This window comes from Eubalaena glacialis, chromosome 9 (genome assembly GCF_028564815.1).
Source record: "Eubalaena glacialis isolate mEubGla1 chromosome 9, mEubGla1.1.hap2.+ XY, whole genome shotgun sequence".
NCBI classification, from domain to species: Eukaryota; Metazoa; Chordata; class Mammalia; order Artiodactyla; family Balaenidae; genus Eubalaena; species Eubalaena glacialis.
The window spans coordinates 102521927-102548863 of record NC_083724.1 but is presented as its reverse complement, the minus strand read 5'-3'; the positions used below and the strand labels follow the sequence as shown (position 1 = coordinate 102548863).

Here is a 26937-nt window from a genome sequence, read left to right as displayed (position 1 = left end):
AATGATATCATTTCCACTTTGGTAACCCAACAGACAATGGGTGGTTCTGGAGGTGAGTCTCACCAAGCCACCCATCCCATATTCAAGGGTCACCTTCAGCCTCTGTTTCATACCCCTTCCTAATGACCTGTCCCACTTTGGCTCTGCTTCCTAACCCCGCCTCTGCTCTCTAGTATTTATGAGTCCATGGAACATTTAGCATAGATGGTGTTGAATTGCTATGTATCTATTTTCCCTCTTTCCATTGATCATTAACTTTCATCCTTTTGCTTCTGGGGTCTGTTGCTTTGCTCACTGCTGCAATGGCTAGGACACCTGATATTTAGAGTTTCTCTTTGATCCCATGAAATTAGCATCTCCTTCTCCCATTACTTTGGAAACAACTCGAGGTTTACTGACTTCAAAGCAGAACGTGCTCTTTGATGGGGATTTGCCGTTAGCTTGACGTTCTTCGTGAGGAGATATTACTCTAGTTTCTTGGGTTAGAGGTCTGTACCAGGAAGATCAAAGCTGCATGTCTGGTCCCCTGAAGGGCCAGTTGGCTGTGCAGCTGTCATGGAACCTGCATGCATCCTAAATTCAGCAAACACGAGCTGTTGGGCATAAGGGACTCCTAGCATAAAAATGCAAACAGAAAATAATCACCACTATTTGTAAAACAACACGAAATACATTCCTCAATAGTAGTGGCTTTGTTTTGTCTTCATTCTTATTATTAATAATTATTCAAGTGTAGCACTTTGCATTTTTATTTTTGGCAGTAATTTAGTGTGATATGGTTTACAGCTCAAAGTGATAATTATTATCTTTTTTGATGTGTATTTCCACTGCTCTGTTGATAGTGAGAGAATGTCCAAATTGCTTATCTTGGCATTTAATGTCTCTTATATGCAACTTCTCTTTTCAGTTTCATCTTTTTACATTCCATTTACAATGATATTTACTATTCCTGTAAAAATTGCAGATTTTCATGGCTTCTTGGCTTGACATATATATTTTCACTAACTGAAAAGCCCTTCCCCCATTTCTAGAGTAGAAATGGAGTGCATGGGGTCTTCTTAGAGTCCCTGCTGACCTGCATACCAAGGCTAGTGTCTGGCATGGGGTTCCTCACTTTCCCTCACCCCGCCCCTCTCTAGCAGTCCCCTCCATCCAATGTCAACATTCCCTATGTACTTGTTCTAGGCTTTGTATTCCACTCTAAAAGGGTTTCTCTTTGAGTTTTCATCCACTTTCTTAAGTTTTCAACAACATTTACATACTGTCTGACCAATTCCAAGTTGACATCCTTGACACAGGTATCTGAAGCCCCACACATCTGGATAATTATCCCCAGTTCCACCCTCATTTCTTTAACGAGGTTGTTAGTCATTTTTTGGGTCTCTTCTGTCCCTTCTTTTCTGCCATCTACTTTGTCTCCCCATGTTCATGCTCCGTGTCATTCTCAAGTGTTCCCTTGTCATATTGTGTTGTCTTAGCCCCACTACTGTAATGTAATTTTATGTTTATCACTGTGTTTATTGTTTGAATAAGAGAGGGAAGGAAGTAAGACAGGAAAGGAGTAAGGAAGAAAGGAGAGAAAGAGTGCATAAATTATTAGAAACGTGGACTAGATAGGCACAGAATGGTAAGCCCCATGGGAGTCTACCAATCATTCATGTGGCACTGTAGTCCTGTGTCAAATCAGGCATTGAAAATCAAATTCATTAAGAGGGAATAGAAGAAGGGAATAGAACATATAATTGCCTGTTTTAAAATCTTGTGTTTATTTAAAAGAATACATAAATCACAGCAAGATCTTTTAGACCCACATCCTAGAGTAATGAAAATAAAAACAAAAATAAGCAAATGGGGCCTAATTAAACTTAAAAGCTTTTGCACAACAAATGAAACCATAAACAAGATGAAAAGACAACCCTCAGAATGGGAGAAAATATTTGCAAACGAAGTAACAGACAAAGGATTAATCTCCAAAATATACAAACAGCTCAGGCAGCTCAATATCAAAAAAACAAACAACCTAATCCAAAAATGGGTGGAAGAACTCAACATTTCTCCAAGGAAGACTTACAGATGGCCAAGAGGCACATGAAAAGATGCTCAACATCACTAATTATTAGAGAAATGCAAATCAAAACTACAATAAGGTATCACTTCACACTGGTCAGAATGGCCATATCATCAAAAAATCTACAAACAATAAATGCTGGAGACAGTGTGGAGAGAAGGGAACCCTCTTGTACTGTTGGTGGGAATGTAAATTGATACAGCCACTGTGGAGAACAGTATGGAGGTTCCTTAAAAAACTAAAAATAGAACTGCCATATGTTCCAGCAATCCCACTACTGGGCATATACCCTGAGAAAACCATAATTCAAAAAGTCACATGTACCCCAGTGTTCATTGCAGCACTATTTACAATAGCCAGGACATGGAAACAACCTAAATGTCCACTGACAGATGAATGGATAAGGAAGATGTGGTACATATATACAATGGAATATTACTCAATCATAAAAAGGAATGAAATTGGGTCATTTGTAGAGATGTGGATGGACCTAGAGTCTGTCATACAGAGTGAAGTAAGTAAGAGAAAGACAAATATTGCATATTAACGCATATATGTGGAATCTAGAAAAGTGGTACAGATGAACCTGTTTGCAGAGCAAGAATAGACACAGAGACGTAGAGAAATGTGTGGACACAGGGAGGGAATGGGAGGGTGGGATGAACTGGGAGATTAGGTTTGACATAAATACACTACCATGTGTAAAATAGATAGCTAGTGGAAGCCTGCTGTATAGCACAGGGAGCTCAGCTCGGTGCTCTGTGATGACCTAGATGGATGGGATGGGGGTGGGGAGGGAGGTCCAAGAGGGAGAGGATATATGTATACATATAGCTGATTCACTTCATTGTACAGCAGAAACTAACAGAACTTTGTAAAGCAATTATACTCCAATAAAAAAAAAAAAAAAGAATACATAGACTGTTGCAGTGAAAAAAATGTAGGTTTTTTTTTTTTTTTTTTTAAATATGAATTTTATTTCACAACAGTCTGTGAGCAATCCTAATAGGAGGGTCAAGATTTTTTTTTTTTTTTAACTTTTGAGTTTATTTATTTATTTATTTATTTTTGGCTGTGTTGGGTCTTCGTTTCTGCGCGAGGGCTTTCTCTAGTTGCGGCAAGCGGGGGCCACTCTTCATCGCGATGCGCGGGCCTCTCACTATCGCGGCCTCTCCTGTTGCGGAGCACAGGCTCCAGACGCGCAGGCTCAGCAATTGTGGCTCACGGGCCTAGCTGCTCCGCGGCATGTGGGATCCTCCCAGACCAGGGCTCGAACCCGTGTCCCCTGCATTGGCAGGCAGATTCTCAACCACTGCGCCACCAGGGAAGCCCAAAAATGTAGGTTTTATATAACAACATCAACATGTGTCAATATTTATAAACCTGTTGTTAACATTCTATAAAAATAATGTGTATTTTGAAATATTTAGGGAGAATATCAAGAGAAAAGTCTGCATATGGAACTTCCTTCTGTTCAGTACTGGTTCTACTCTAAGTAGATTTCAGTTTAGAAAATGCATTAATAGGAACAGAAGAACATAGGATGAAAGGAGAAATAGTCACCATGACAAAGAAAAACTCTGGAAGTTAATAATGGTCTTTAGTCATATGAGAGAACACTGATCTGTATTATCCATTCCAATTATGGCAACAGTAGAAAATACTCAAACTCAATTAGAAAAAGTGTCAGTTCAATTCAATACGTGTTTACAGAACTTTTACCCCATTCAAGGCCCCCCGCTGAATAAAATGAGTAAGGCACAATTTCTGTCCTCCAGGTGCTAAGGAGCCAGTGCAGGTGAGGGGAAATGTCTGTATTTTGTAGACCAGCTAAACTTGGGCATAGGTTTCTCATTCTCAATTTATGTTCAAGTATAAATAGAAGATAGATTTTTATCTAAGGGTAAAAACGATAAATTTTGCTAAACTTTGATAATATAGCCTTATGGTTTTATCTGATATTAAGTAGAAAAATATTAAAGTTAAAATAATATTAACCCTAAAATCATATGAAACAGAACAGCCTCTCATATTTTTGTATATAATAGACATTCATTTAGTGCTATTTTAATTTATTTAATTTCAATTAAAGTTATTACACAATTACTCACTGATTTATCTTTAATCACCTCCCAAATTATTGCATCTAAAGGAATACATCTAAGGCTTTTGCTGAAAGTAAATATTGAAAGACATACCAATACACATCTAATAAAGTGCAGCAGAACAAAGTGGGTTATAGTAACTAAATTAGTCTAAAGAAATAACTTCTAGACATTTAAAATGTTATAATTTGATACCAGAATTTTAATCCTGAAATGACCTGTGATGTTTGAAAAACCTCAGAGTTGGACAATAGGACCAATTATTAAGAAAACGGAATCAATCTCTTATCGGGAACATTGTTCTTTCACAAGTACATAAAACTTAATGAGTTTCAAATTGCTTTCTTGACCTGATTCACCCCACCCCTTAACCTATTCTTCTTCTAGTTTTCCTGGTCTTGGCTAATGATTCCATCATTCACAGGAACTTACACTAGAGACGTGGGAGTCACCTTTGACACGTGTGTCCCTACACATCTAAAGGATATCAAATTCTGAATATGCTATCTCCAAATTATACCCTAAGTCATCTCAAATCTCTCCAACTCAACTCACCCACATAATGCAACTCAAGACTTGCCAACAAACTCTTTTCTTTGCGTAAGTGGTTTACTTGGCTTGAAATACTTCTTCCCAAGTTTTTCACCTGTCTGTCCACATCCCATCATTCAGGTCTCCACTTAAATATCTCTTCCTCAGAGATGTATTCACTGACTGCTAGTACAAATTTGGTTCCTCCAAATTCCTCTAAATTTGTTAAGTGTCTGGCTGGTCAGCCTGTCAGTGCTTTACCCCCAACAGCATTGAATTCTCAGGCTGGCTGCAATGTTGGCCTTCCCTTATTGCTTGTCACTGAGATAGCTGTTGTTGACAGTGTCCCTTGGAAAGGAATTTTCCATGTGCTTGGCTCCGCAGCCCTGTTTGAAATTCAGTGCTGAGGGGCTGGGGGTGGAGCAGCCTCTAGCTGAAAGAACACAGATTCCCACTGTCTTTATTGAGGTTCAGTAGATGTTCTTGAATATATGCTTCTAGATCTGTTGTATGTCTGTGGTCAGTTTCCAGTGTCCTTCAGTTGTTATCCTTAACATTTTTTTTTCAAGTTTTATCATTGCTTTTGAGAGGTAGGATTTGCCGGGCTTCTCACTCAGACATTTTAGAAGTCTCACCCTTTCAATTATTTTTAAAAGACATTTAAAATCTACATGATAATTTCCTTGTAAATTCTGGTATTCTTCATTCCTTTGTATTAATCCATATTTCCATGTATCCTTTTCCTTTTGCCTCAAAGACTTCCTTTAATATTGCTTGTAGTGTGGATCTGCTGGTGAGAAATTCTTTCAAATTTTGTATGTCTGAAAAAAGTTGTTATTTCACCTTCATTTTTGTACATTGTTTTCACACAGTATAGAATTCTAGGGTGACATTTTTTCATTTAGTACTTTCAAAATATTGCTCTGCTGTTTTTTCACTTGCTTTTCTTCTGGTGAGAAGTTTGCAGCCATCTGTGTCTATGTTTCTACGAGTGTGACATATCTTTTTTTCTCTAGCTGCTTTTAAGGTTTTGAGCAATTTGTTTCTGATGTTCTTTGGTTTTGTTTTATTCTGTTTCTTGTGTTTGGAGTTCATTAGGCTATTTGGATCAGTGGTTGTATAGTTTTCATCAGATTTGGAAAGTTTCAGTCATTGTTTCTTCAAATATTTTTTCTAACGTCCCCCGTCTCTTCTTCTTAAGGGACTCAATTACCACATATATGAGTTAAAGCACATATTAGGTTGCTTGATTTTGTTTTGTCACACACCTCACTGATGTTTTATTTATTTTCTTAAATTATTATTTTTCCCTTTTATTTCCTTTCAGAATATTTCTATTGCTGTCTTCAAGTTCACTAATTTCTTCTTCTGCAGTGTTTAACCTGCCAGTAATCCCATACAGTGTATTTTTTCATCTCAGACATTGAAATTTTCAAATTTTAGTATCTTTTGTGTATCTATTTGACTTGTTGAACATATGGATGGATGTTATAATAACTACCTTATTGTCTTTCTTTGCTAATAATAATCTGTGTCAATTCCGTGTAAGTTTCAATTGATTTTTTTTCCTCCATATGAGTCATACTTTCCAACTTCTTTGTATGCCTGGAAATTTTCAATTAAATGCCAGACATTTTGATTTTTAGCTTATTGGATATTTTTGTATTCTTATATGCTTGAGCTTTGTTCAGGAAACATTGAATTGAAGGGGATTTGATCCTTTTAGGTCTTGCTTTTAAAATTCGTTAGCTCACACCAGAGCAGTGTTTAGTCTAGGGTTCACTACTGAAGTAAGAGCCTTCTGAGTACTCTAACCAAGGACAGTGAACTATGAGGTTTCCAGTCTGGATGATATGCATGGGCACTATTCCCAACCCCATGTGCATGTTAGCACTATTTCCCAATTAATCCTTTCAGATGGTTCTTTTCCCAGCATTGATGAGTTTCCTTACTTGCATGCACTGATCAGTGCTTTGCTGAAAGCTCAAGAGGGGTGTGTTGCAGATCACCAGTGTTCATTTTTTCCTCTCCAACCTCTGCCTATGGACTTCACGTGCTTTGTTCTTACCACGCTCTTGTCTCTGTCTCCTCTACTCAGGGAATCTGCTGGGCTTTGTTCTTACCACGCTCTTGTCTCTGTCTCCTCTACTCAGGGAATCTGCTGGGCTTTGCCTCAGTTTCTCCTTCCTGCTCTGTGAGATGGAAACTCTCTAATGCAGTGCCCCAAGGAGTTGTAGGGCTTATCTTGTCGGTCTCTTTTCTCTACAACATCACTCTCCTTTATTGCTTGAAGTCAGATATCTTGAAAACTATTGTTTTATGTTATTTCCTTCTTTTTTTTTTTTTTTTTTGGTTGCTTCAAGTGAGAGAGTAAATCTGGCCCCTGTTACTCCATCTTGGTCAGAAGCAGAAGTCATAAATGCAGTTTTAAGTGTTGTTGCAGCTCCTTTTCTTTGCCCACTGCTCTAACAATAATCATGTAGCTAATGTCCATTGTGGACTTGCCATGTTTCAGGCACTGCTCTACACACTGTATAGATATTAAGTTGTTTAATAATCATATTAGTGTTGTGTGGGAGAGACTTCTTTATCCTTTTACAGTTGAGGAAACTGAGGCACAGAGAGGTTAAGTAAGTTTTTCACTATAGAACCAGTATTCAAACCCTTATAGGACAATTCCATAGTCCTTTCTCTGAGCTACTACTCTGTGTTATGCAGGGCTGTTTGTGGGAACAGATCCAGAGGCTATAAATATATCAGCACAAATTTAGTCTCACTACTGGTAAAATAGATTTCCTTCCCTAACTGGCAAGTATGTGTGGGGTTTACTTTAATAATATTGTTAGTGATGCAGTTATCAAAACATAGCCTCAGTTAATAAAACTAATGATTATAAATTAAAATCACATAAAATTGGAAAAACACTTTCTACTTTGAACTAAGTATCACATTTCCTCCTACTCTTTTTAGAATGTAGGTTCTGTACTCTTACAATAGGGGAAACTATCGCTTCCTATTTCAGTGCATAATAAGGGACTTCTGTGTCAAGTACCCCAATTATTTAAATAGTTGAATTACATACAAGAACATTTTTCATGAGCGTTTCTTATAAAAGTTAAGTATGATGCTAAGTGGTAGTTTAATGCATTATTTTGGTGGTTTCATTCAAATAAATATGATGGATTATTTGTATTAATTATGGACATATAAAATTTTATTTGTTCTTACAACAGTCCAATAGCAAAAATCTCATGCTAGTGGACCGATAGAAACAAGGTCACCTTAGCATTCATTACCAGTGACCTCTGAGACTTGAAAGTTGGCTTCTCTAGGTCACTCCATGGTCAATGATATGAGGGTCAAGGAAGCCTCTACTTAGTGGAGATTAAACTCAAGGGGGGCCACCTGGGGCTCTCCCCCATCCACACTTGGAGAGCTCACTGCTGATGACCTACTGAGCAAAGTACTCTCTATCCCAAAATATGAGTATTTTTTTTAATTTACATTTTTTAATCTACTGCTTTTACAAATCACGTTTGAGTAAATAGCACTAATTTTTTTTTAAATTTTATTTACTGACTTGCCAATTTGTTTTCAAATATTCGGGTTACTTTATGAACATTTGTTAGTAAATGACATTTTATAAAATGGATTCTCTATGCTGAGGCCTATAATTGACTTTACAATCTAAACATTCCTGTTAGAAATCATCTTGTGATAATGCATATTCTTATTTATTGTGTGGGCTTAACTGGAGAGCTTCTTGATTAACAGTGTAGCCCATTTTTTGAAGCATTGCTGGCTACTTTCCGATGACTGTGTAAATTTTATGTGAAGGGTATTGTGTGATGATACGATACCTAGATTACCTTGATATTTTGCATTCTTTTCAAACATTTTCACTAGAGAAGAGCCTTTCTTTCTCCTACTTCCATCCTAGGCTGTAAGCTATTTCCTTGTCACTGTAGTTTCCTAGCAACGCACAATAAGACACTAGGATATCACAGGTGCAATATGTTTTTTCACGACAGTGGAAGTGAGAAAGTGAGGGAAGAACCATCAGCTCCAGGAAGGCTGGGCCATGTCTGGCCATGTTTTATCCCAGCATCCAGCAGAGTTTGTGATACTTAGAAGGTGCTACATCAATATCAACTGAAAATAAAACTGTACTTGTGGAATGGATGGAAATTGGGTTGGGGTTGGGGGAGAGGGAGGATGGAAAGAAAATGGTCTTTTAATAACAAAACTATATTACGCCAAAGCAAAATGCTTGCCAAAGTAGAATTTGAAGCTGTGGAAGACTGTCTATATAGAAATCAATCTTTAATATTATACAAAAAATATATAGCCAGGATCTGAAGTATTGACCTATTCTTTACCTTATAAAATATTCAAGAATAGCCACAAAGTGTATTGAATTATGCAACATGAAGGTCAAAAAAAATAATGAAATTTGTGATTTCCTATATAAAATAGGGTTTTCGATTTTTCAATCATAGAAAGATTGCAAAATGTCTGGTTGTGAGCTCATTCTTACTGCTTAACAATCAGAAACCAAGCACATCAACCATCACTGGATGGTTCTGCAGATTGGGGGATGGCAAACTTCTTCTGTAAAGGACTGGCCAGCAAATATTTTAGGCTCTGCAGGCACATGTGCTCTCTGCCACCTACTCTTGGTTTTTAAGCTCGTTTTTCAACGAATCTTTAAAAATTAGCTCATGGGACTGTACAATAACAGGCTGCAGAGGGATATGGGAAGCTTAACACTCCGGACTTCTAAAAGCAATTCCTGAATTTTATCTATCTCTATTAAACCCCTTGAATTGAGCTTAAGTTTATTCTCATTTAAGATTTTAGTTAAAATCTCAGGACTGTTACAAAGTACATTATTTTTAAGTGGTTTTGCTTTACTCAGTTGGCTACCTATCTATATTATAATTTAGTCACTTTAGGCTTAAAAAATCTGTGAAAATACATGTTGAACCTGCCTCATAAGATATAATTTGATGACTCACATGTGGTTAATTGTTCTAGGTACAAGTGTTAGTGATCACATTAGAAGGAAAGTCAAAACATTAGGACAAAAGAGTTTTTTTAAGGCCATTCTTTTGCGTTTCTATCACCGAATAAATTTTTCACTACTCCATTTTGCTTGAGGGGAATATTCCAGGAAATATAATTTAGGTGCTTTAGAGCAGTGGTTCTCAAAATATAGTCACAGACAGGCAGTATCAACATCGCTAGGGGACCTGTTAGAAATGCAAATTCTCAGGTCCCACCCCAAACCTGGTTAGACAGAGACTCTGAGATGGTGCCCAGCAATCTGTGTTTAACAAACACTCCAGGAGATTCTGATCCCAAGAAGATCAATATTACTATTACAAAGCAAAACAGCAACAGGGAAGATGAGGACAAAAATTATTCGATCAAAATAGCCCTGGCAAAATCATTTACGAAAAAAAATTTATTAGCTAACTGCAATAATAAGCCTTAATTATTATCATTGCCTTTCAGTGACACATAAACTGTACTGCAAAAATGTGAAAGCATTTAAATTCTTTATTATCAAGTTTTCATTAGTTTGTCATCTAATACTCTAAGGGACATCATTTGAATTTGACAGAGTTATGTTTTTATCAGGCATGTTTATTTAATTATGCAATGAAGAATAATTATTTGCTTACACAACTTATAGACAAAGTGCAGTGTTTATATATTTTACACTATGTATGTGAATCAAACTTCTGAATTTTCAAAAGGTAGCTGCATAAAATGGATGATTCGTCTAAGTTGTGAACATAAAGGGTTTTCTGGAAATATTTTAGTTAATCTCAATAAAATGCAGGTCCAAGTATACATTAGTCACAATTTTTTGTGAAATTAAATAAACAACATCCTATCATTGGCTTGAAAGATGTCAACTTCATATTTTATTGGCTTTCTCTTAGACCTTTATTTATGACTCAAATGTATTATTAAAGGACAATTATGTCTTTTCTTTTTACTTGTGAAATAGGAAAAATATGAGATTTTTCTGGGTAATAAAAATGACTGTGTGTATCTTGTTCTGTCTTCAGTTGGTTTCACTGTCTTTTTTATACTAATGATAAAATATAACTACTTAATATAAACTGAGTGCAAGTGACCTTGATAGTTGGAAAGATAAGACACTGTCAGAAAGTTGAGAGAACATGGCAGCAGTGTAGCAATGGCCTGCTGCAGCAGAACAATTTTCATAGTATGCTTAAGATACAACACAAAATAGGTGTGCCCTTCTGTGCTGTCACTGGGCCAAAATGTTGGGAGAAAAATACATCCTGTTAACTGAAGACATTTTAATATGAGTTTAGAGCAGTATTTAGTATATCTGGTGTCTTTATGTGTGTCTTTTATGGACAGACAAAAGTATATCCAAGTGACTGCTTATGTGGAAATTGTTAAAAGTCAAAGCTGCTTGTTCAGAAACAATTAAGCCATTTACATTGAGTGACACTGGTATTTTACCTCTTACCAGTGTGTGAGAACTATTATAACTTTTCAGAAAAACAGAAATGTTCAATGATTGTTAAACATGCAAGGAGACTTTATTCAAGGGAGATTGACTTCAGCTTTTTTCCTGATCTTTATTATTTACAGGATGAAAATAGGCCAATAAAAGACAGGAGCAATTAGAATTATTCAACGAAAGTATTTCTAGATGATACATTTTGGGGACAATGTCAGAAAAGGTTAAGAGTGGAGTTTAGATATATCAACCACCAGTATCAAGAGAAAATTGGCAGTAGAGTTTTTTCCCCCTGCATTAAACAAACCAGAGATATGCTATGTATGTGTATGTGTATGTTGACTTACACATTTCAATGCACTAATAAGAATATATTATACTTAGACCACTTTTTAATGTCTTCCACTGTAGGATCTGAGATGGTTCATTTTGATGGGAAAAGTTCCTTGCTGTACACATTTAATCAGAAATCCATGAATCCAACAAAAGAAGTTATTTCTTTGAAATTTAAAACCAGAGAGAACAATGGGATTCTACTCCACAGAGAAGGATCAAATGGTAAACATATCACCCTGGAGTTAGTTAAAGGAAAACTCATCTTATTCCTTAATTCAGGTAAAAAACTACAAGGTGGTGTTTTTGGAAATACTATTTAGACGAAAGTATCTTTTTATAATGAATTCTTTCACAGTTAAGTAGTTAATTTAAAACCAGAATACTTTTGGATGTGAGGGCGATCTGGCTGTGACATCTGTCACTCCATTGATCGCCAGGGTTGATTCGGCTGATCTGGCTGTCTAGACAGGTGTCCTCTTCCTCCCTCACTGCTCCATGTGCGTCCCTCCTGAAGCTGCGGGCTCGGTCGAAGAGGACGACTTTCCCCGATAGAGAAGGACCGTTCTTCAGTCAAGGCTATACGAGTAGCTGTGCTCCCCTGCTAGAACCTCCAAACAAGCTCTCAAGGTCCATTTGTAGGAGAACATAGGGTAGTCAAGCTTCCAAGACTCCAGACACATCCAAATGAGGCACTGCATGTGGCAGTCTGCTTTGCTTTAAATTAAAAAAAAAAAAAACTTCTAAGAAAGAAAGCAGACCCTATAAATAATTACTCTGAAGACCAGAACTGTCCAGGCAAATGGAAACATGGTCACCTACAAGTGAGCTATACTAAGAACAACATGTGTGTATCTTGAGTACACCCTTACGTAAAAAGTTTTATAGCTTGATAATTGTATAAGATCAGTAGCAGATGCTCAATAAATAACCTGATAATATCATAAAGACAAGAGTGGCTTATCGTAAATTTTTGAAGTAGTCTTGTGAATGAGGTCCTAGGAAGAAAATATTTTCAAGAAAAATGAAAATTCAGTGCATAATAATAATAAAACAAGTAAGATAGAATATGTTACTCAAGATCAAAAGAAGATTGTATTTAAGACTAAGATAAAAGCAGCTGACCAGTTCATGGGATAAAAGGATGTCAGGCAAGTGTAATTGTTGTGAGAAGTGCTGAACTTCAAAATATTGTAGAAATCTTGGTATTGAACTGGATGGAACAGTGCCTTTACCCTTCCTCTCTTTTCAGGCGATGCTAACCTGCCCTCCCCTGATGCCCTCATGCTGGGCAGCCTGCTGGACGACCAGCACTGGCATTCTGTCCTCATTGAGCTCCTCGATACAGATGTCAACTTCACCGTGGACACGCACACTCATCATTTTCGGGCAAAGGGAGAGTCCAGCTATGTGGACCTTGATTATAAGGTGTGAAAATGACTTTTTAAGTATTACAAATTTTATCATTTAATGCGAAGTAACCTTCTAGAGAAAATACTACTACATAGAGAAATTCCCTTTCCTAGTAATTCAGAATTCTGGTAAAATATTCCCTATGGGTGATAATTGCACAGTGCGAGATGCATGCTTGAGCTATTAAGACATTTTATCCCTTACAGATGTTAGTCTTCACATGAGAGTAAATAGTCATTAAGTTTAGGAAATCTATACCTGAAGAGCTACCAATAAAACAAGGAACATTTTTAAATGCAATTGTTTGCACAGTTCTTCTGTATTCCATCTGGTGTTTGGCTGTGAATATTACCTTGGAGATTTCTGTGTTTTAGGGCAATCCTAAACAGGAATAGCTACCTAGGATAACTTGGAGAAGTAATCACCGTATATTCCAACCTGATTTTTTAAGTAACAAGAAAGCCAAATGCACACAACTCAGAATACTGTTTCTTGGGATTTTTAAAGGCCTAACAATATTTGCAGCATGTTGCCTATGTGTGTCTAACCTACACTGAAATGCAGCATTTGTTCGGCCAGTTCTGCTCAGTGCATCTCTCAGCAAGCCAGAATTCAACATTCATTTGGTATGAGTGTCCTCAGCAGCAAAGACCAGCTGGAGATTCTGGTCTTGAATGATATTATCAATGGCTTTATTATTGTAACCTATCAGAGTCATGGCAAAGACCAGGATCCTACAGGCTGGTTTATAAAGTAGAATATCATCACAGTAGGCTGCATTGTCCCACAAATCAAGATTTACCATGGACATAAGGATGCAGCATTCTTCATCCACAAAAATGACAGAGCCATATGAGCAGCAAATTGTAAGAAGGATATTTAACTTATTTATCTAAATGTAATAAATAAAACATTGGTAAATCTGCATATGAAGCTTCATTTGAAATTAACATGATAATGTAAAATAATGCCAAATAGATTTGAGACAATTGTCACTATACCTGCTAATCATACATGTTTAGGCAGATACTCAGAAAATCATTAAACACTATTATTTATGTCATTGTTTTCTTTCTAAGATCAGCTTCGGAGGGATTCCTCGACATAGAAAATCAGTGGCGTTCCCACATAAAAACTTTCATGGCTGCTTTGAAAATCTCTGTTATAATGGGGTGGATATCATTGATTTGTGCAAGAAACACAAACCACAGGTCCTCATCATGGTAAGAAAGTCTATATGCAAGTTCAAGAGAAAAGGGAGCTGTAATTTTTTTGATTGATTCAGCTTTAAAATATACCTCTTCTGAAGGCAGGGAAGGTACAAATCATATGTACAGGTATCCTTGGGGGATTGGTTCCAGGACCCTCCTATCGGAGCAATCCAAGAACGCTCAAGTCCCTTGGATAAAATAGCACAGCATTTGCATATAACCTAGGCACATCCTCCCATATACTTTAACTTGACTCTAGATTCCTTATAGTACCTAATACAATGTAAATGGCATATAAATAATTGTAAATACAATGCAAATGATATGTGAATAGTTACTGGTGCAGGGCAAACTCAAGTTTTGCCTTTTGGACCTTTCTGGAATATTTTTTCTAAATATTTTCCTGGTTGGTTGAATACGAGGATGCAGAACCCGGCATAAAGAGAGCCTACTGTACTTTTTCGTTCATGTTTGGTTTAATTTTTATATAGGTATGGAAACAGATGAATACTTTCAAAAAGATGTTAAAGTACAATCATATAAAGCTTTTTAATGCAGTGTATTTTTTTTTTAATTAGTTAATTTATGTATTTACTTTTGGCTGCATTGGGTCTTTGTTGCTACATGCAGAATTTCTCTAGTTGCCGAGAGCGGGGGCTAATCTTCGTTGCGGTGCACGGGCTTCTCATTGCAGTGGCTTCTCTTGTTGCGGAGCATGTGGGCTTCAGTAGTTGTGGCACGTGAGCTCAGTAGTCGTGGCTTTCGGGCTCTAGAGCGCAGACTCAGTAGTTGTGGCGCACGGGCTTAGTTGCTCCACGGCATGTGGGATCTTACCGGACCAGGGATCAAACCCATGTCCCCTGCATTGGCAGGCGGATTCTTAACCACTGCACCACCAGGGAAGTCCATGTCTTTCTCTTTGATTGGTTTCCTCTTCCTTCTTTCTCCCTTCTTTCCACATGGCTAGTCCCTCCATCAAGCTGAGATGTTACTAAGCTAGCATTTGTCCTTCCTTCTTTGGTCCATAATATTATACCGATCTATAAAGGAATCCTCTATAGATAGGTAGACTCATACTCACACATGTATTTATGAATTTATATGCCTCCACATTTGGCATTTTATATAAGCTTTTCTCCATCTTGATTTTCTGATTCAACTATACCTTGTAGGAATTCTTTTCAGTTATCAGGAATAGTTCCACGTTAGAATTTCTACATCACTTTCCGTTATGAAAGTGTACCATTATTTATCTAGTCATTTCCTACCCAAGGCATCTGCTTTATCTCTACTTTTTTACAACTATAAGCTCACAATTACACATGTATTTTCAGATACTGGGGGCTTTCATTTTGATGGGACAAAGTTCCAAAAGTAGAATTTCTTGGTTGAAAGTTTGAAACAGTTTTAAATTTTAATAAATGTTGTTGGATTGCCTTCCAAAAAGCTATAACATGACACTCCCCACCAGCAACGTATGATAGAGCCCTTCCGTGACATCTCAGGCAGCCACATGTTCCACATCTGTTAGACTCTTGCCAGCTCAAGGAACATGAACTAATATCTCATTGTTACTTCATGTTTATGTGACTACTGGTGAATTAAATAATCTTTTCACCTGTTTCTTGTCCATTTGGATTTGCTTTTCTGATCATTGTTCAGCCTTACTCTTTTCCCTATTTTTTATTTTATTTTTTTAACTTTTTGTTAATTTACAAGAGAGTTTTATATTTGATAGATAATCCTTTGTCATTCATAGTCCATATATTTTTTTCAGATTTATCAATTTTATATTAAATATTATATGATATGTTAAGTATATAAATATTTTTATTTGTATGTGGTCAGTAGGTCTGTGTATTTCTTTGTAGCTTTGGAATGTCTCTAAAATCCTATAACCTATACATGGTCTCATGGATTTTCTTGTAAGAATTTTTAATTGGTTTTATTTATCTATTTATTTTAAATTTTTAAAAAATTAAGTCTTTGATTGTCTGAAATTTATTCTTTATGTGATATATGATAAAGTTTAATTTTTATATGCTGCCTTATTGATATCCATTTGTTCCTACACTATTTAGTAACTAACCCAAACTTTATCCCACATAGTTGAATTTCATTACATACTAACTTTACATATATTCTCAGATCTTTTTGTGGGTCCCTTATTCTGTTCCACTGCTATGTCTATTCCTATAGTAATAACACAGTGACTTGATTACAGTGACTTCATAGAATGCTTTGCTATCTGGTAAGTTAAGTTCTGCCTCACTGTTTTTCTTTGCATTGTATTTTTTGGAGAGAAAGGGCAATGTTTGGGCATTTATTCTTCTATCTGAAATTTATGAAATTTTTTTTAATCCCAGGGAAAATTTTTATAGAGAGCTTAGTTGGAGTTACATTAAGTCCTTCCCATCCAGACACTATAATTAAAAATAGTTTGTTCCTGGAGCAATAGAGGTATCCTAGGGATTAAAAGTGTCTTTAAAAACAGAATTATATAAAAAATAAAAACAACCTGCTAGGCAGGTCAGATCTTAGGCTGGCTGATCGCCCTGGGTGACTTGGTTTGTGAGAGCTTTGGAGACAAAACCAGCCTCCCTATGGCAGGACCAGCCTGGCCATATCCTTTTCTTCAGACGCACAAAAGCGCATCTCCTACCTAGAGTAAGATGTATCTGTTACCTGAGTGACACACTTATAATCTCATTTACATAACCAAGGCAAGTACAAGAAAGTTCGTGGTGTAAGTTATGCTTGGTGCTAGCCTTCACATTGGATAAAAACATCTAACACCTCAAGGGAAGAAAACTGTCTCTTCTACTCTTGTATCCCACACCCAGCATTAGGCCTGGGAGAGATGTGGCTTGGGATTCCTTTGCAAATGCTGAGAAATGGAGAAGATGGACAATTTCTAAGAGTCTCAGAAATAGGTTTGCCCAGCTGAACAGTGCTTAGAGGGACCTATAAGGTAAATCTGGATTTAAGTTTCATGGGGAAGCCTAATTTTTAAAGGCCTAGATTGCTGGATCATTGAGAAGAAATTCTGTAAATTTTGGAAAATCTGTTGTCAATGAAATGGAAACATCCCTCCTGTGCCTTCCTAAAGCCTCTTTCACTGTATTCACAGGGAAATGTGTCCTTCTCCTGCTCGCCCCCTCAAACTGTCCCCATGACTTTTCTGAGCTCCAGGAGTTACTTGGCTTTGCCAGGCACCCCTGGAGAGGACAAAGTGTCTGCCATCTTCCAATTTCGAACGTGGAACAGAGCAGGGCTGTTGCTGACCAGTCAGTTTCAACACAGGTCAGGAGCTTTCATCCTTCTTCTTAATGATGGAAAACTCAAGCTGAGTCTCTCCCAGCCTGGACATCCAGTAAGGGACGTCACAGCAGGTAATAAACGTCTTCTCTGAGATGATGTATAGGTATTTGCCATGACTGTACCTTCTTACATGTAAACCTAAGATTGGTGATCTCTAAAATAAATGAATGACTGAATCCATGAGATATTCATAATCCTACTAGAGGGAACTAGATTCTTTTTTCCTTTGAAATAGGTAACTCTAGGCTGTTGGTGTGTCAGTCAATGTGACAGAAGTTTACCTACATCAAAGCATAATTATCAAAAAGTTTAAAAATAAATGATTATCAACTTATGGTTACCAAAGGGGAAGGAGAGGGAGGGATAAATTAGGAGTTTGGGATTAACAGATATGCACTGCTATATATAAAATGGATAACCAACAAGGACCTACTGTATAGCACAGGGAACTATACTCAATATTTTGTAATAACCTGTAAGGGAAAAGAGTCTGAAAATGAATATATGTATTTATATATGGCTGAATCACTTTACTGTACACCTGAAACTAACACAACATTGTAAATCAACTATACTTCAATAAAAAAATAAAATTAAAAAAAAGAAAAAAATTTATTTATAAGTTTGTGGTCAATAACTAGCAGTAGACTTGAAATACTAGAAGACATTAGCCTAATTCCAAGTAGTCTTGAGAAAATAGATTTCTTTGAACTGCCTTTTAAACCTATATACACGTTGATTTTCAAAATAATGTAAGTTATTTTTCCCTCTTACATCAGAGCCACTGCTTCCTTTGTACCTACTTGTTTTTGATAAGGCTTCTACTAACTGGGTGAATGTTCTGTAGTTTTCTGAGAAGAACCTGTTTATTTCTAGACTCACTTCTAAGTCATGTTATTTTTGAACTTTGGGGACTGCTTTGCATTTAAAACTGGTAAAATTTAAACCCAAGCAGGACTATGACATGTCATTCCCTGAATGTTGAATGTGAAGGGAATATCTTGCCTGACCTATGGTTATCAGTTTTGGACTGAAAAGCTCGGAATGAAAATTAAATTTTCCCTTCTTTTTATAAATAAAAAATATATGATGGTCAGCATGCAAATGGACTGAGTTGATAGTGTCAACTCAGATTCAGTAAATTGCCTAAATCTTGGTTTGTGTAGATTTATAATTTACATGTAATATGAGCTAAAAGAGATAGCTTTTTAGTGTTGTTTCACGTGGGTACACACCACCCTTCCTCCCAACACACATATATATTAGTTATTGAATTTTTTGTAAGCTGGCACTGGCACATTACATAAATATTTTATTGTACCAATTTTTAAGGTTTTACAGTGTAATGTGCTATTTTTCAGAAGCAAACCAAAGAGAAATTTCTCATGATGCTTGCTGCTTGCTTAAGTAGCACTTAAAGGGGAATCTTTTATACATTTGAAATAGTTGAAAAATAAAACAGGCTGCAGTTTTTTTCACTTTAAATCTTGTATCAAGTACCCAACCCATGTATCAGATTGAAACTTAAATTTCATTCAATGACATTGAAAAGACATCTTTTAGTATATTTCCAGGTTTTAGATAATTTTTCCCAACAGTTATCTCAAGATAGTTCTGAAGAGATTGAGAAATGTACCAAGAGTGGATAATCTGGTGCATGTGTGTTCATATGGCTGGGCCCAGGTGGGGGAGGGTCGTGGAAATAGAGGAAAAGTGGGAGCAACAGAGGAAGAGGGAGAAAATGAGTGTGCGTGTTCACCGATGGAGTTCCCTTTATGTAAGAAAAGACACAATTCCACCCTTTGCCAAATTGTCTCTACTGCCGTGGTCATTATCTCCTATTATTAGAAGAAATTACGTGACTTGAGCAAGTGAGCAGGGTGTATGAGAGGACTCCCGTCCCATGCATGTTTCTAAGTCTGCCCCTGCTCCTTTGATATGTAGCCCACTTCTTCTCCTGAAGCCTCAGTGTCCTCATCTTTAAAATGACACTAATATGAGTTATGGTGAGAATCCAGGGATATAACATATACAAACCCTTAGCACAGCACTGTTTATTAACAACTTCTGGTTATTAGTATTTCAACACTAGTCCCACAACCATAGCATCCCCCCAGATTGAAGCCTTTCGAGGGGCTGGAGGAGTGTGATAGAATTAGCATCATCTTCATAGTAGCACAAATCAAAAATACAAAATCTACTCTCTGGTCTCCATCCAACCTTTGACAATAGTGTTGCCTGGGAAACAGGCTGTCCTTTCATCAGAAGTGGGCCGAGTTGAAACCACACTAAAGAGAAACAAAGGATGAGAATTATAATGGACAGATGAAGAAAATGAATATAAATGCCTGCATTTTATTTTTAAATTAGAATGACCACTTTTTCTAAGAACAGTCTTGTATTATATAGGCGAATGGCATCTATTACAAATTCAAGGAGATATTCTGAGGGCTTTCTGCAAGTTCTCCCATGAAATAACTCTATATGCTAGATAGGTGGAGAGGGAGAGAGGGAGACAAAGGAGGGGTGAGGAGGTGAGAGAGAGGGAGAGAGAGAAAGAGAGAGAGGAAATAGTTCGCAAAATCAATACTGGGTTTTAATGACAGATTTTAAGTGGACATAGTTATCATACTGACAGGTGTACTACGTAGCCTTTAAGAGAAACAGCAAATGATAAGACTGGAAGGAACATTTAGAGATTTTTGTTGTTGTTGTTGTTCATTCTCTTTAGCTCTAGGATTACAGAACTTCTTTCAAAACTTTATTTCAATTTCATAATATATGTTTTAAGTGTCTAACCTAAATCCTCCATATTCTAGTTCTCGGCTTTTCTCATGATCTTTCATGAACCAGTGTTGAGTCTTTGAAAATGTTTCTGGCTTCACAAATATAAAACAAAAAGCAAGAGTCTAGCATTTTTATTGTGTGTACATGTGCACGTGGTAGAAGTAACTGGTGACTTTAAAACTGTCCCCTCCCTGAAAGTGAGAAAGTGTTGGGAAGTATCATAACTAATATTTCTGAGAAAAACAAAGTTATAGCTGTTTTCACAACAGGATCTTTGACCTTCTGGGTCATGTTAGAAAATTACCCATTCAGGTGGATCTTGAGTCCACGTCAAAGTCATTAATGAGAGATCAAGCAGAAAAAAAAAAGCTGGTTTGAAGAGCATTTGAGGGACATGGTCAACTGGGCTATACATACCAAACTATGATATTAAACTAGATAGGACTGGTTAACTTTCTACCAGAAATACCACCATATTTTGGGGAGGGGGGCTAACATCCCCACTGGACTCTAACATAACTTCTAATTCCCACAGGTTGACTTCTAAACTTATAGAGCTGTAAACAGTCTGTACCTTTATCATTCGTAAAATATATTAGTTAAATATATTGGGACATTCCCGAAGATGCTCAGATTAGAGTCATGCCATCTCACTAGCATGCTCACGCATGGCATCAAAAAATCAAGCAGTCATCCCACTGTTGTTTTTCAGTGAGTGAAAGTATTTCTTCATGACCCCCTTCCCTGTTGACCAACATAATTTCTAAAGATTCCAATTATTCCCCGCCCCCCTGCCCCCTTAATTGAAACATGCATCTCTTGGGACTGCTGTGGGAGTTGCAGTGGCTTCCTGTGAAGGGGAGGAATCCCTTGCCCTTGGCCAAGTGACTCATTTTGGCCAATGGCACGTGAGCAGAAGGGGCCTGGGCCACGTCTGAGTAGAAGCTGCCAACGCCGTAGCAAGATTCTCCCGAATGCCGTTTTCTCTAAGTCGTGAGACAGGGATGGGGGCTGTGCATTAGCCTTGGTCCTGCATGAATAAACACCTGGGACACAGAGGACAGAGACCCAGCTGGCCTAGGGCCAGAGCAAGAAACAAACCCTAGTTGTTACTCATTGAAACTTGGTGGTTGTTTGTGTCCACAAAATAACCTAGTAGAAACTAACACAAATTGTCTGGGTGAGTGTACTGGGACACATACTGCTTATTGATTTATCTGCATGACACAGCATCGGTTTTTCATTCAGTAGAAGACCCAGCAGGTAAGTCTGTAGGAGAGTCATGCACAGTTGGTAGCTGGTCAACAATTCAACTAATTGACCATTCTCAACTCCACCACTTGAAGAAAATATAGATATTTCTTCTCAAGGATTCAAGAGACAGTGCTGCTTTTAAAGGACTGATAATTTTTTTTTTTAATAATAATGTAATAATAGCTTGATATACTGTATCAAATTTGGAAAAGAATAGAAAATGTAAAAATGACATAAAATGAAAAACACAGTTCCCTCATCCAAAAATGAAGGTTAATATTTAAGAATATTTCTTGCCACTCTTTTCCATGTTTATGTAATGCTTGAATATGTACCCACACACATACTTTAATGTAATGCTTTTATAACTTTATATTCTATGAATTTTCATGTTTTATTAATACTTAAATTATTATTTTTAAAGACTGCCAGTATATTTTTTTCTAAATAGTCTACCCAGATGATTATAGATAATGACAATATATGAAAGTAAGAAAAAGTTTTTATTTTTGTAACTTATATTTTTGGAAAATACCTGTACTTCTCGACATCTCAAACTAGATGGACTAGGTGAGACTGAAATACGTCCGATGCCATGTAATTGGAAATGTTTTATCATTTCATGATTGTTCAGGGTCATTCATGGAAATTTTATTCAATTAAGGCCCTAAGACTTGAAGAAACCAACGCTGCACTTTCCAAGGCAGAATGTTTGGGCGATCCACTCTTGTTTCCTCTTTACCCCTTTCATTCTGATTTCTTTCTTTTCTTTTCTATTTGCACATTTCTGACTAAATTGAGTGGTGAGAAAGTGAAAAACACCCCTGGCAGTGTGCATATAGGCCATAATATTCCTAACTGAACATAATAATTTTTGTTATTACATAAACAAGTACCAGACAGGCCAGTCCATGACTGTGGTGGATAAGATGCAAGGACCCTCTGCAATTACAAAATTTATTCAACAAGCCCCTCTTCCTACTGACATGGGTAGCACTTTCCTCTAGATTAGAGTGACCAGCATACCACATCACCTAATTGCCTACTTAGAGCCCCCTAGCCAAGCCCACATCTACCCTACACCTCTCTCTGTCTCTCTGTGTCTTCCGTGGTGCATTCTCCATTGCCCAGCCAGCCAAATGACCTGGGTGGGCTTTAGGTGAGTTCTTGGTGGTCTGTGGCAGGTGGTCCAGGGTAGGTATCATATTGTTTTCAAGTACTTGCTCTGTTTAGAGGCATCTGTAGGGTTTATAGGAATCTCTTTTAACCCATTTTGTTTACTTCCAGGTGCTGGATTGAATGATGGGCAGTGGCATTCTGTGTCCTTATCTGCAAAAGGGAATCACCTGAGTGTGACGGTGGACAGTGAGGCCGCCTCCATGGCTCATTCCCTGCGTGGGCAGATTGATTCAGGCGACACCTATTATTTGGGGGGTAAGTGAAAGGAACTGAGCTACACTGGCAATCAAACCATCTTTATCTTTCTAGCTCCTGCCTTCTAACCCATGTTGTTAAATGAAAATTATTACCAAAGAGTGATTTTTCTCTTTCAGTTATAGTCATTGGGAATGCTGAGTGGACAAAGATGATAAATTATGGTCTAAAATGCAAGTCTACTAGTTGGCTTTGTTTAAAAGTGCACGTGGTAAGATTGGTTTTAAATTCAGCACTTGTTTTCAACTATGGCTGCACATTGCAATCACCCAGAAAGCTTCAAAATTCTGATGCCTGGCTGCATCCCCAGAAATCCTGATTTAATTGGTCCCAAGACCTGGACAACAGGTTTCTTGATGCTCTCTGGGTGATTCTATGTGCAGACAATATTGCGGGTCATTGCTCTCTCTCTCACCCTTAATACCTTGCCATAGGGAATTTTCTTAATGCCAGGTGACCCTTGTAACCTTTCCTTCAGATTTTATGTGCCAAGTTTATTGCTGCATGTGGGTGTTCTTTTTCTGTCTGTTGGCTTCTCTTCTGCCTGGAGCCTGGCTACTCAAAGTGTGGTCCATGAACCAGCAACATCAACATTACCTAGAAGCCTCTTAGAAATGCAGATGCACCGTCCCTGACCTCCTGACCAGAATCTGCATTTCACCAAGATCCCCAGGTGGTCTGTTGCACTTTAAATTTAAGAAACATTCTATTCCCACTGCCTGTACAAAGGGTATCATTACATACAACAGAGGAAGAAATTAATTTAATGGCTATTAATATGTCACTCATTGCTTAGTGATGGATTTTACCAAGACCGCACCAGGCCATCTCCCCGGGACTGTAGTGTATGGGTGTTTGCTTGCTTAGTGGACCTTGATTGAGTCCATCCAGGATCTTTTCCACCAGGGAGGGGGAGCTTCTGAAGGTAATAAATCTCCATCCCTGGGGCATTCAAGTGAAAAAATCCTGAGCCACTGGAAGCTTAGAACTGTCACCTGTAAGATTTATTTTTTAATCTTGGCTTGAAGTCCTCTCTGACGTTTATTGCTGTTTTGCACTTTATACTTGTTTTTTTCTAAAATAAGTTTGGAATCATGGTGGAGATAGCTTGATAGCCCAACAAGAAAGTATAAAATTCTCCCTTAAGAACTGACAACAAGCACATCAACCATGAATCAGGTTGTTTAATCTTTCAAGTCCCCTAAAGCAACCTTTACTGTGAAAGGTGGAATTGTGCCAGCAGCTTTAAAAGATCAGATTGCTTTCTTTCCTTGCTTGTTAAATGTGACGCATTTCTGACCCAGATACTCTTTTAAAACTTTACACTTCTGATGGATTTTGTAGCTCTGGAGAGAAACAGATTCCTTCAAAACTAAATAAAGAGTTTATCCAAGAGCTATAATTTAAAAGTTAAAAGATTTTGAAGTACTAAAAGATTTAGAAAGAACAATCTGTGCTCTAGTGTTTAATGACACAAAATAAAATACCTTTAACATTTTGTATTGAAAAGTAAAAAAAAAAAAGTACTTTTCGAATCATCTTTCATGTTGAACATTCTACATACTCAGAATGTGGAATGCACAGCTATATGAGAGTAGGTACTTGCCATAAATATTTACATACTGATGTGACATGAGTCAGTCGTTACTATGAAATAGATCATATGCACACATTTTAAGAAGACTACTATTGTTTCCTAAAAGAATATATGTGGGTGCATCCCCTCATCTACAGAGTTAACCACTACAACACATTTGAATCTTCCCGTGCTCCTCCAGACTTTCATTCCCCTCGTTAAGTATTACCCTGCTTTTATTAAACCAATCTTTGTATTGCTTTTCTTTGTAATCTATCATGTATGTAGGTAACTTTAAACAATAAATTGTCTTGTGTTGCCTTGCTTTTAACTTTATGAATAGGATAATCCTGCATTCATTCTTCTGTGACTTGCATTTTTTTTGTTCTACATTAGTTTTTGAGGTCCAGCGATGTAGATATGAATAGCTAATCAATTTTCATGGCTGTATGCTTTTTGATGCATATTATACCATGTTTTACACATCTATTTCACCATTTTATGTTGATAGACATTTTGATTGTGCCCACTTTTTATTATAAAAATGCTATAAATATTGGTACAGCTGCTAAGAACCATCTTGCCAGTGATTTTTAAACTTTCCTTATGCACAAACTATCTGACTTTCCTAATAAGAAGTACAGTCAATTTAGTGAAACAACAGTCAGTATCATGGTTTTAGTGGCACGCTCCAATGGTTAAGATGAATGAATGCTCAAGAACCCACAGTTGTCACATTGGTTGTGCACATAGACCCAGCCGTTGGCTCCACTAATATCTATGAAAGGACCCTAGAGCTCTAGAGGAAATGTGTTGAAAATGTATAAAGAGCCTTTCTTGTGTATTTTCATAAAATTGTGCTGATGTGCAGGCTGTCTTGTTAATATAGTTTCCAAGAAGAAAGTGTCCCTAAGATGAGTGGAATTACAAAGTTTAAACATTCCATGAGACAGTATAATGACTTTTCTTCATTACAACTTTCCTATTTTTCTGATGTAATTCTGTGTTGGCACTGAGTGGCAAAAACAGAACTTACAGTCACAGCACTTTCTTCCTAACCAATGTATAAATTTAGAGTGACCTCTATATGCATGGCTCTAAATATCCAGTTGATTCCTACAGAACAGTTTCAGCCACTGAGTCAAACGAACTTAGTCAACTGTACATTTTATATCGACACAGCAGCATCTTTTTTTCCTAGAGAAAGAATATATACTATTTTAAAAATTCAAGTAATGCCTTTGCCAAACTAAAACAAACAAAACCAAAACACACTAATTTACTAATGTTAAATAAAAATGTGGATACTATTTTTACTAAAGGAAAACCAGGAGAGGCAGGTCTAGGACCAACAGGCATGGAGTTCTGATTCTCAATAGATTTATTATATTCACAAGTTTTATGCACATGTAGAACCCTTGCTCAGGGCCCCTTTGTCTGCATAATTCATTGGATGTTCCAGCCCTGTTCCGGGTAAAGTAGGACAGGTCAGCTACAGCTTGAGTGGAAGCTCTACCCTGAAAACTCCAATGTCTGGGTAATTTATTCAATCCAAAGAGTAGCTTATGTCAGTATCTGTTTACTTATCTTTTTGATTAGTGTCTGTCAGTACCAGAATATGTGTGATGTTGACATGGAAGTGAACTTCATCCAATCCATGCTCTCTAGCAATATTTGGACTAATAAAGCCAGTGTTCCTGGGTCAACTAGGTGAAAGCCAGTTAATGATATCTGATTTTTCACGGAAAACAATACCCCGTGTTCTGAAATACTCCTTGACCAGGTTTCCTTCCCATTACTGGTTTTCCTGATGGATAGTCAACTGCAAGTTTCCAATTATCATTATATGATCAGTCAAATTTCGTTGCAATGCTTCACTGTAAAAGCAGACTAGTACGGCTTGCTGTTAGTTAGGGTGACCATATAATTTCAGGACACTTTAGCAAATGAAGGAGATGATCTGAGTGATTATTGCAGGACAGAAGCATAAACCAGGGCTCTGTGGCTACCTGGAAGTCTCTATTTTGGCCTGGCAGTCTCAGAGCACAGCTTTCTTACTGTGAGAAGGGTCATCTATATACTAATAGCAGCATTTCTTAAACGTCCTATGAGAGATCTGTGATCTAGATATCACATTTTCATTTTCTGCCTTTTCTTAATCTGTGCTTTTATTGTAACTTGTCTTTCAACAGCAGTTTCACTATAGTATACTGTACACAGATTTTTGGTGCCTGCTATTAAGGGTGGTGGAAAGTTAAGCTCTTAATAAATTCCCTTTTATGGAATCTTTGTACTACTCAATAGCATACTTGAACTGCGGAGTCAGGGAATATTAAGCTATGTTCAAAATCCCCCGAGTGTCCTTCTGTGAAACATCAGCAGGCCAACAAGCCTAT

The 26937-nt window shown here is 37.2% G+C and overlaps 1 protein-coding gene across 4 annotated transcripts in view; it reads left to right on the top strand.

The window, feature by feature from the left end:
- The window catches only part of LOC133097486 (contactin-associated protein-like 3), a 149045-nt gene that overhangs the window by 46347 nt on the left and 75761 nt on the right, over positions 1 to 26937 (top strand). For 3 of the 4 annotated variants that reach the window (XM_061199367.1, XM_061199365.1, XM_061199364.1), the window contains exons 3-7: positions 11624 to 11827; positions 12798 to 12973; positions 14038 to 14181; positions 17300 to 17561; positions 22819 to 22965. In XM_061199367.1, coding sequence (XP_061055350.1) covers positions 11624 to 11827; positions 12798 to 12973; positions 14038 to 14181; positions 17300 to 17561; positions 22819 to 22965 — 933 coding nt within the window. The remainder of the gene's footprint in view (positions 1 to 11623; positions 11828 to 12797; positions 12974 to 14037; positions 14182 to 17299; positions 17562 to 22818; positions 22966 to 26937) is intronic. The other variant, XM_061199366.1, reaches the window with a different exon arrangement.